Source organism: Momordica charantia (genome assembly GCF_013281855.1).
Source record: "Momordica charantia cultivar OHB3-1 chromosome 6 unlocalized genomic scaffold, Mcharantia_2.0 BLBB01000006.1, whole genome shotgun sequence".
Lineage (NCBI taxonomy): Eukaryota > Viridiplantae > Streptophyta > Magnoliopsida > Cucurbitales > Cucurbitaceae > Momordica > Momordica charantia.
In genome coordinates this window covers 7768510-7779641 of record NW_028275164.1, presented here as the reverse complement: position 1 = coordinate 7779641, position 11132 = coordinate 7768510, and the positions used below count along the sequence as shown (strand labels likewise).

At 30.8% G+C, this 11132-nt stretch overlaps 1 protein-coding gene across 1 annotated transcript; it reads left to right on the top strand.

The window, feature by feature from the left end:
- Positions 1-203: 203 nt before the first annotated feature.
- Positions 204-5044, top strand: LOC148210625 (L-ascorbate oxidase-like). Its single transcript, XM_088126103.1, has 4 exons — positions 204-682; positions 760-972; positions 2725-2916; positions 3759-5044. Exons 1-4 carry the CDS (start codon positions 305-307, stop codon positions 4716-4718), a joined length of 1743 nt encoding a protein of 580 aa, XP_087982229.1. The 5' UTR covers positions 204-304; the 3' UTR covers positions 4719-5044.
- The last annotated feature ends 6088 nt before the right edge of the window (positions 5045-11132 follow it).

Sequence of the window (11132 nt, the reverse complement as noted above, 5' to 3'; positions counted from 1 at the left end):
AAACAGAATCAAGAAACGTGAATGTTATCAAGTGAGTCCTGATTAGTATCTCGTAACACATGAGATCGTAAGTTTGAATCTCTTTTACCTGCGGTCGAAATTGACCGTTAAAAGGAAAAAAGAAAAAGTAAAATTCACCCCACCTAACACAGAGGACTGCCTCTAGAATCTAAATTTTCCATTATAAAAAGGAGCCCAACACTAGAGCCAATGTGCCATCCCTCGCCCATCAACTTTTTTCTCTGTTCTTCCTTTTTACTCATTGTTTACAATTCTTTCTCCCATTTCCCTCTTTTTTTTTTAGATGGGAATATTTGCAGAGCCATTTCTTGGACCCTTTCTGGTCATCTTCTTTGTTTTGATCTCTGCGTTTGGAGCTTTGTCTGAGGGCTCCAAAATCAGACACCATCGATGGGAGGTTGAGTACATGTTTTGGTCCCCGGACTGCGTTGAAAACGTCGTTATGGGAATCAACCACCAGTTCCCCGGCCCGACGATCAGAGCCAATGCAGGCGACACCGTCGTTGTCGAGCTTACCAACAAGCTCCACACCGAGGGCGTCGTCATTCACTGGCATGGGATACTTCAGCACGGAACTCCGTGGGCTGATGGCACTGCTTCCATCTCGCAATGCGCCATCAACCCCGGCGAAACCTTCGTCTACCGATTCGTAGTTGACAAGGTGAGATTGGGGCCGTACTTTCTTTTTTCTTGTTTCTTTTTCTGTCGTCAGAAGGATAAGTTTCGACTCTCGTGCAGGCGGGAACGTTCTTCTATCATGGCCATTTAGGAATGCAAAGATCTGCAGGACTATATGGATCTCTAATAGTAGATCCAGCAGAAGGAGAGAAAGAGCCATTCCATTATGATGAAGAGATTAACTTATTGCTTAGTGACTGGTGGCATCAGAGCGTTCATAGACAAGAGGTCGGCCTCAGTTCCATCCCGTTTCGTTGGATCGGCGAACCCCAGGTAAAAGATAAAATATCAACCGACATGTCGAAATCGAACAAATCCGATGCATTTTTATCTGCAACATGGGTGCATATTCTATATTGATATTTCTATATTTCATACAAATATATTTTTGTTCCTTTCATAATTTTTTATCCGCAACATGCTTGCATATCGTATATTGATATTTCAGTAAAGGTGAGATCTCGATATTTTTTTCTATTAATATCAATTATTTTAAATCATTAATCTGCACTGCTGAACTCATCACTGTTTGAAATGATATTTCTTTTTCCTTCTTTCCACATGAAAGAAAAGTTAGATTTTTCAATGTTCAAAAGTGTATTGCTTTACACAAGTGTACACAAATATTCTCTCTTCTCTCTCTCTCTGGGTTTCTTCCTTGAATTATGGTGCCTTTTTTTAACTTTTGCTTGACATTTCAATGTGACAATATCATTTGCTTCTAATTATTATTATTATTATTTAAACATGAGTATCTAAGGATGGTTAAAATTTTAGAATTTAACCGTTTGGAAGACAATATCTTAGGAGAAATTTATAACATTTAAACATAATTTAGTGAAAGATATTAATTAATTTTTTTTAAGTCGAACACCTAATCACATCCAATCAATCTACATATATTCTGTCAATTTTTTTTAGTTCAATATCTCTGTGGAATAGAGATTTGAACCTTAGATTTTTTTAATCAAGGATAATGTTTTAATTATTTAGATTTACAGTATCTTGTCATATATTTATATTAAGAGAAAGTATATGTTTTATTTGATCACGGCGGACAGAATAAAACATATTGAAAAATACCTACCAGCCTCTCTAAATTTCTTCCTTGCTTGAAATATGGTTTTTCTTATTTATTATTGTGTAAGTTTTTTATTTTTTTTTTATTTTTGTGATGTAAAAGTTCAAGGTGAGAATGTGGTGGGTAGGACCATATGCAAAAGATGCTCTCTTTTCAAAATTATATATATATATATATATATATTTTTTTTTTTTGAGAAAAATATATTTTTTATTATTATAAAGTACATGTCCAAACAAAGCTGTCATGATGTGTTTGGACAAAATATTATAGTATTCAATAAATCATATATATCTATCTTCAACCCCACGTTTCTTTATCCATTGTATTTCACGATGAAATTTAGCTGTACTCTACTTTATTATTATATTATTATTATTTTAATTTTGAGTTAAAACTTTTTGTTAAAAAATATACGGTTCAAATTGCTTTATTAATTATTATTACTTTTTACTTAAACTAATCTTTAACCAAGTGGGAACTAGTCAAGTTTTGTTCCTTTTTAATTTATTTGAAAAGTTCAAAATGTTTCGATAACTTTATCATTATTTTGATGCCAAAGCGAATATAGTTCAGTGATATATATCTTCAACAAAGGGGTGTGAGTTCGATCCCCCACACCCGCATGTTAAACTAAAAAAATCATTATTTTGATAAATCTATAAGTTAAATACATATAATTATGAGTTGAATAAACTTAAACTTTGATTTCTTCTCACATATACGACTTTAGCATTTACTTTAAAAGGCCTATTATAGATGGCTTAAATTTACCATTAATGTCTAGTTCATCAACCTAAAGTGTGTAACAGCACATACGAGAGTAGATTTGGACCCACGACCTTATGGTCGGGATACATGTCTTAATCAGTTGTGAGCAGGTTGAAAATAACGGAGTCGATTTTGGAAGTTTAATTATTTATTTATTATATTTTGTTTTACAGAGCTTGCTGATAAATGGGAGAGGTCAATTCAATTGTTCAATTGCAGCCAAATATAACAACACATTGCAGCAATGTGCGTTGAAAGGGAGTGAACAATGTGCACCATTTATCCTCCGTGTCCTTCCCAATAAGATCTACCGTATTAGAATTGCCAGCACCACAGCATTGGCTTCTCTCAACTTCGCCATTGGGGTACTTTTTTTCTTTCTTTCTTTTTTTTTACCACTTTATTGCTCTTTAAATCATGACAAAAAAAAAAAAAGGAAAAAGAAATTCAACCTAAGAAATTATTAATTAGTAATGATGTCTTGAAGACTATTTTAATAACTTTTCCGTCGGACTCTGAAAGCTCAAAAAAGTGGGATAGTTAAAGATTTGAAGTGAAAGATGGGATGATGTCGTTTAGATAAGTTATGGTGAATATAATATCCCACCATCTTTTAAAGTGGGAAAGGTACAATCCATTTGATATATACTCGTGCCATTAAAGGAAAAAACACCAAAAATAAAGGGGATGGGGCAAAAATCTATCAAAGAAAAAACCTTGTCTTGCACTATTTTTTAGTAAATTGACAACTTTATACCACTCCATATTTTGTACTTGAACATATATATTTATAGTGGTAAAATGACGACATTTATCTAGCTCTAAAATTAATTGTTAATCTTTATTTAATAAAATTAAACTACATCTAAAAGTAGAAATTGTTCCTTAATTATAAATTAAACTGCATTTTCTTTTACGGAATTAAACTGCATTTAAAAGTAGAAGTTTCCTCTCTGACATTTAATTCACCGCATGATATTTAATTTGAAACCACTCCATTCAATTTGAAATAAATAATTATAATTTTTTAAAATTATATGGACTAAACTAAAATTTTAAAATCATAACTTTGTAATTTAATTTTTTTTTACTAAAGGAGTATAGTTAAGCAGTACTTTGACGTTCCAAAACTTTCTTATTTTTTTTCTTTCCGATTATTATTTAAATATACATCAATTTTCTCACGTGCTTAATTTTTTTCCTTCAGAATCACAAACTGTTGGTGGTGGAAGCCGACGGAAACTACGTTCAACCATTTCTGACCAACGACATAGACATTTACTCCGGCGAGGCCTACTCCGTCCTCATAAACACCGACCAAAACCCATCGGAAAATTACTGGGTCTCCGTCGGCGTCCGCGGCCGCCAGCCAAACACGCCGCCGGGCCTCACCCTCCTCAACTACGGCCCTAACTCCATCTCCAAATTACCCTCCTCTGCGCCGCCGCCCACCCCCCGGTGGGACGATTTCGCCCGGAGCAAGAATTTCACCACCCGAATCACCGCCGCCATGGGATCCCCGAGGCCGCCGGCGACGTTCCACCGCCGCATCGTCCTCCTCAACACCCAGAACCGAATCAACGGCGCAGTCAAGTGGGCCATCAACAACGTCTCCCTGACTCTCCCGCCGACGCCGTACCTCGGCTCCATAAAATTCCGGCTAAACGCCGCCTTCGACCAGAAACCCCCGCCGGAAACATTCCCACAGGACTACGACATCCACCGCCCGCCGCCGAACCCGAACACCACCACCAGCAGCGGCGTTTACCGGCTAGATCTGGGGTCGACGGTGGACGTGATCCTCCAAAACTCGAACGCGCTGAACGAAAAGGTGAGCGAGATCCACCCGTGGCATCTGCACGGCCACGATTTCTGGGTGTTGGGGTACGGAGAGGGGAAATTCTCCGGCGGCGCCGATGAGAAGAAATTGAATCTGAAGAACCCGCCGCTGCGGAACACGGCGGTGATTTTCCCGTACGGGTGGACGGCGCTGAGATTCGTGGCGGACAATCCCGGAGTTTGGGCGTTCCATTGCCACATCGAGCCGCATCTCCATATGGGGATGGGGGTGGTGTTCGCCGAAGGGGTTCATAAGGTCGGCAACGTTCCGAAGCAGGTTCTGACTTGTGGCCTCACTGGAAAGACGCTGATGAAGGACGAACCCTAAACGAACCCCTGAAAAACCCTAAACAAACCCCTGAAAAACCCTTATGAACCCCTAAAAAACCAGGGACTTGGTTAGCTAGCAGTGCGATGCAGATCGGTGGGAATTAAAATATTTTTTTATATAAAATGTGAGTAGAGATTGACCTTTTAGGTCATACATTAGTGTCTTGACTAGTTAATTGAGTTATGTTCTAAGGCCTAAGGGGCCGTTATAATTGTATCGTTTATGTGTAATTTTCTTCTCATATGTTTGAGTTAAATGTTAAAATGATGAAATTTGTAATGGATAGTTAAGGATCCATTTGATAATCATTTTTTTTATTTTTAGTTTTTAGTTTTTTAAAAATTGATAACCAATTCAATTTTCTATTTTTTTTTACTTTTTAAAAATCATTTTTAAATTTTATGTAAATTAAAAAAAGAGAGTAGTTTTAAAAACAGGTTTTTATTTTTCAAAATCTATTTTTTTTTCTAATACTCAACTCTTTTTTTCTTTCTCATATTTATCTCTAAAAAATTTATTTCTCACTCTAATTTTTTTCTTTCTAAATTTCTCTCAACAAAATTTATTTTTCTCTTTCTAAAATTTTCATACTCTGCTCTCCAAATTTTCTTGTAGTTTTATTTTTTATTTTTCTCGACCAATTTCATTTCTGTCTCTAAAAATTTAATTTTTTTTAAACTTTTTTCTCTCTAAAAATTTCGCCTTTTATAACTTTTCTTTATATTTATAATCTATTTTTCCTCTAAAAATTATATCTTATTTTTTCGTTCAATTTTCTTTCACGGTAACTTTTATTTACCTTATGTATTTATTTATTTTCTTTAAAAATTATATTTTGAATCTTGTTTTTATCTCTGAATTTGTTTTCACTATAATTTTTCTTTCTTTATATTTTCTTTTCTTCTTTATATATCTTTTCCTCTCGATTTTACTTTTTGTTTTTCCTAAAATTTTTCTCTTTTTGACATTGACTTTTCTTTCACTATTTTTTTCTAAATCTTTTTATTTTTCTCTCTAAAATTTATCTTCCAAAAATTTATTTACATCACTCTAAATTTGTATTTTCATGTCTGACAAAGATTTTCGCATGGTCGGGCCCCAAAAATAGCAAATGCATGTCTCGACCCTGTCCCCGATTTCATTTTTTAAATAATTGATATATATTTATTACACTTTTTTTATACTTACATTCTAAAAATAATTAAAAACAATTATTAAACAGATAATTTTTCTCGAGAACATCTCTTGGACCGAAGAATGAGGTGGAGACGGGGACTAAAAATTTTCACGAGCACGAGAACGTACAGGGGAGAGCATCCTCACTTGCACCCACACCATTGTCATCTCCACCATAAGTAGAATTTTCTCTCTAATATGGTTACTAAATATATTTGGTTTTCTGTTTTTTAAAAACAAAAAACAAAAAACGGTTATCAAACATATATTGGGCCCGTTTGCTAATCATTTTAGTCTTTGGTTTTTGATTTTTCTTGTTTTTAGTTTTTGATTTTTGGCCATATATGTTTGATAACCATTTTTTGTTTTTTTTTTAAAAACAGAAACCAAAACATATTTGGTAATCATTGTTTTGAATTATTTTAGAATTGAAGTATAAAAAAAGTGTAATAAATATATTAATTATTTAAAAAATGGAATCGGGGACAGGGTCGGGACATGCATTTCCTATTTTTGAGACCCGACCATGCGGAAATCTTTGTTATCCCCTAATGCAGAGACATGAAATTACAAGTTTAGAAAGATGTAAAGATAAATTTTAGAGAGATAAATAAAAAGATTAAGAAAAAAATAGTGAAAGAAAAGTTAAAGACAAAAAGAGAAAATTATAGATAAAAAGATAAAGTCGAGAGAAAAAGATATGTTAAAGAAAAAAAAAAAATTATAAAGAAAGAGAAAAATTACATGGAAACAATTTAAAGATAATAACAAGATTCCAAATATAATTTTTAGAGAAAATAAATAAATACAAAAATAAATAAAAGTTACAGTGAAAGAAAATTGAATGAGAAAATAAAATATAATTTTCAGAGGAAAAAAATAGATTACGAATACAAAGAAAAGCTATAAAAGATGAAATTTTAGAGAGAAAAAGTTAGGAAAAATATTAAATTTTAGAAAGAGAAATGAAACTAGTCTGTTAGAAAAAAAAAATACAGAAAAATTTGTAGGGAGACAAACAATAATAAATATTCAAAATATGAAAATTTTAGAGAGAAAAAATAAAGTTTGTAGAGAGAAATTTAGAAATAAAAATTTTAGAGTTGAGAAATAAATTCTTTAGAGATAAATATGAGAAAGAAAAAAAAAATTGAGTATGAGACCAAAAATCATATTTTGAAAAACCAAAACCTGTTTTTGAAAACTACTTTTTTTTTTTGTTTTTGAAATCTACACAGAATTTCAAAATAGTTTTTGAAAAACAGAAAACAGAAAATTAAATTGATTATCAAACAACTTGTTTTTTAAAAACTAAAAACCAAAAACCAAAAACAAAAAACGAAATGGTTATCAAACGTCCCTATGGTTTTTGTTTTTTAAAAACAGAAAATCAAAAAGCAAAAATAGAAATAGTTATCAAACGGCCCTAAATATTTGCTATATTTACAAATACAACATCAATTTTTTGGTTTTGTAAATATGACCAAATATTTGAAATATGTTTTCAATGCTTATCAAATCAAGTATATCAACATTTATATAAAGTATATCGTTGGTATATTAGCATTCATATAAGTTATATCGTTGGTATATCAATAAAGTATATCAGTGTTACGGATTCCTTCGATAATATAACAAAATCAATTATATTGATGGTATATCGACATTAAAAATAGTTATAGAAAACATGAATTTAGGTTATAAAAATAGACATTTCATCTAAAATCAGTAAATAACACAATACGATTAAGAAAATCGGACACAATAAAGAGAAGTAATATATCAATTATATAATTGGTATATCAATATTCCTATAAGGTATATCAACGCTTATAATCAAGTATATCAATATTATATTAAATCACGTACATCGATTTTGCTATTTTTTGCAAAATAAAAAATAGTTTGCTACTTTTACAAATTACTATTATATTATTATTACCTTATTATTATTATATTATTATTATTATTATTATTTATATTATTTATTATTTATTTATTTATTTATTTTTCAACTTCTGCAAGTGCCCCTCAATGCCTAATGTCCATCCTCAAAATATTTTCTGAAAATTTGACTAACTACAATAATTTGTGGTGCACGACCAAATTGTTATCCTTAATTTTTTTCACAATTCGAAGTTTAATTTTTACTCAATTTTTTTTTTAAAATTTTTATTGAATTTTATTGTTTAGGATCAAATCTTTCAACAAATATTTTTAAACACGTCTAGAGAGCAATCATTATTTACAAAAAAAAAAAAAAAAAAATTTAGGAAGAGAAACTCGAAATAAATGAATTTGTATTTGTTTTAGTGTATGAATGTTATAATATAATCCATGACGTTTTTCTCTCCAAGAGAAGTTTAGTCCGGCATAAAAATGTTTAATTTTTTAGCTTCTAGCTTGTGAAGAGACGATCTGGTTCTAAATGATTATGATTACCTCTCTATGGGCCTTATATAGGTTTTTTTCTCGGGTGTATTTGGGCTCACATGGGTTAGTTGGAGCCCAATCACCACATGATTATAGACATCTTTTAAAATTGGGATTATTACATTGATAGGCTATTTAGACACTATAATTAAATGATATAAAATTTACATTTTTGTCATCAAACAATTCCATTTAAGATGATACCCATCACTCAATTTACTAATATATCATTTTGTATCTCACCTCAATATTAATTAATTTTTAAAATCCAATATTGGTTACTTGGAGGTTACATTTTAAATCTCTTAAATTTTGCCTAATTAGATTTTCCAAAAGTAAAAAATACCAAATCCCCAAAATCCTAGATTATTGAAAAAAATTCGAAAACCTCTTCTGTCCGACTTTTCTTCTTCCTCTATTGTTCTGTTTCCATCCATTCCTTCATCCCCGGTCGCCGTCTGCGTTCCTTCATTTCCGACCGCCGCCTCCATTCTTCTTCGTTGCCGGAATAGTCCGTCTAGCTTTTCCTTCGTCTCCGGTCGCTCGTCCATTGTTTCCATCCATTTATCCCGAGGTTTCTTTTTTGTCACCGACCGCCCCGCGACCATTCAAGCCTTCCGTTATCCCCGACCATTGTCTAGTCGCCGACCGAAGGTTTGTAGGTTATTTGCTTTGTTGGTTAATTGTAGAGGGATATAGTCGTATATACTTTATAGCTAAATATAGGTTATATCTCCATACAAGTGTATGTTTATAATGGCTATAGTTTATATCATCATTGTTAAGTGTATATTGCTTAAGTTTATAATCGGATATAGTTTATATTTTCATATAAATGAAAAGGTAGCTGGATATAGTTTATGCATATAAGTGTATGTTATAATGGCTATATTATTGAAATTTGGGCAAAAATTGTAATGAAATGAAAAAATATTTTAATAAAATTTCATTATTTAGTAGAATATATTAAGGAGTAAATTTTGGGAATTATGAGAATAATTGAATGTTTTGTAATAAATTTCATTCTTTAATAGAAAATATGTAGAGTAAATTGGGGAATTATGAGAATGATTGATTTAGGCTCCACAATAATTTAATGTTTACAAAATCAAATTTGGAATATTAATCTTTTATATTTAAATAAAGATTAATTATAATAAATATAAATGTGATAAATAAGGACAAATTTGGTATTTGGAAAAAGTTTTAAATCAAAAAATCTAAAACTGTAAATTTGTAAACATTAGATATTTGTGAAAATAAATTTCTAAAATAGCTCATCGAAGACATTAACATTTTAAAATTTCATTAACTAAGATAAAGGCAAGACTTTAGTGTCAAAGTAAGCCTTGTAATTGACATATATCCCCAATTGGTAGAGGTTGGGCGATCTCCCACACCCACATATTGTAAAAAAAAAGAAAAAAAATAAACTTTATTTTATAGATTTATTTTATTTTATTTTAAATTTATTTTTTTTAAAGCAAACGTTCATTTATAGTTAGCTAATATGGCTAACTATTTCGAACAAGAAGATAAAATCAATCCTATTGAGATCAAATCAGTTTTAAAATCCTTTGGTTTTTCAGTTTTTCTCAACACTCCCAAACAATCATTTATTTCCTCATTAGTAACTTCAATTAGTCAGAATATTGTAAGAAAATAGTCTTAATAACTTTCATAATAATTTCATTTTTTCATTTTCTTTTTTTTAGAATTAAACTTAGAAACAATTCATTTTTTTTTTTGTTATATAGTTTTTGTAAATATTTTTCAAAATCTAGACCAAATCTTTTTATATAAAAAAAATGTAGTTTTTTAAAAACTGTGTTTTATTTTTGAAATTTGATGATTTAAAAAACGGTGAAAACGAAATGAAACTGACACATAAGGAAATAACCAAATCGAGGAGATTTAAAAATAAAAAGAAAACAAGAGACATTTTCAAATAATTTAAAATTAATTTCAAAGGTAATTTTGTAAAAGCATATAAAAAAAACTAAACAAAATTCATACTAAGTTTCAACTTTCACGTGACCAACCAAACGACACATCACATGCAAATATTATACCAAACTAATTACTAAAAAAACACACACAATGAAATTTGAAAAAAAAAAAGAAAGTAGAGTGGCCTATTTGCAAATTCAAATTGTTGGGGTCCCCCATGACAATAATTAATTAATTCAAAACGATCACGGATTAGCCAAAAATCATTGGATCCAAGAAGAGTTACCTAATTAATCACGGGTTCTTAAGAAACATTATGGATTTAGTTCATAATCAAACACATTAAAAAAAAAAGAAAAACATTGAATGTAGTTTTGGATTTCAGCAGAAAATAATACAAACGTGATTAAAAAAAAAGTGTTGATTTTACACCATTAATTAAATGTTTTAAGTTTTTGTGTTAGAGTAACTATCAAATTGAGCTTCATATCTCTCCATATTAATATGATATTATCTAAATTTAAGCTTTGCACTAAATTTGATGTTTCTCCCTGCAAACATTTGTAAATAATCAATAATCGAGTTCCGAGGACAACTTCTCTTTACGTTTGTTGCTTTCAGTTATCATCACTATAGTTTCGAGAATATTGGGGCTTTAATCTCAAAAACATTCCCACTAATTCACAAATAAGAAACTATCTCATTTCCTTGTTTATTATATAGCTATAATGGTAAAAATGAGCTTAACTCAATTGGTTAAGACAGCTTTAATAACCAAGTTACCCGCCTCGTCAGCTCGAGTAAACAGTGAAATTTTGTTTGTTTGTTTTTTTTCCCCTACTTTTAACTTGC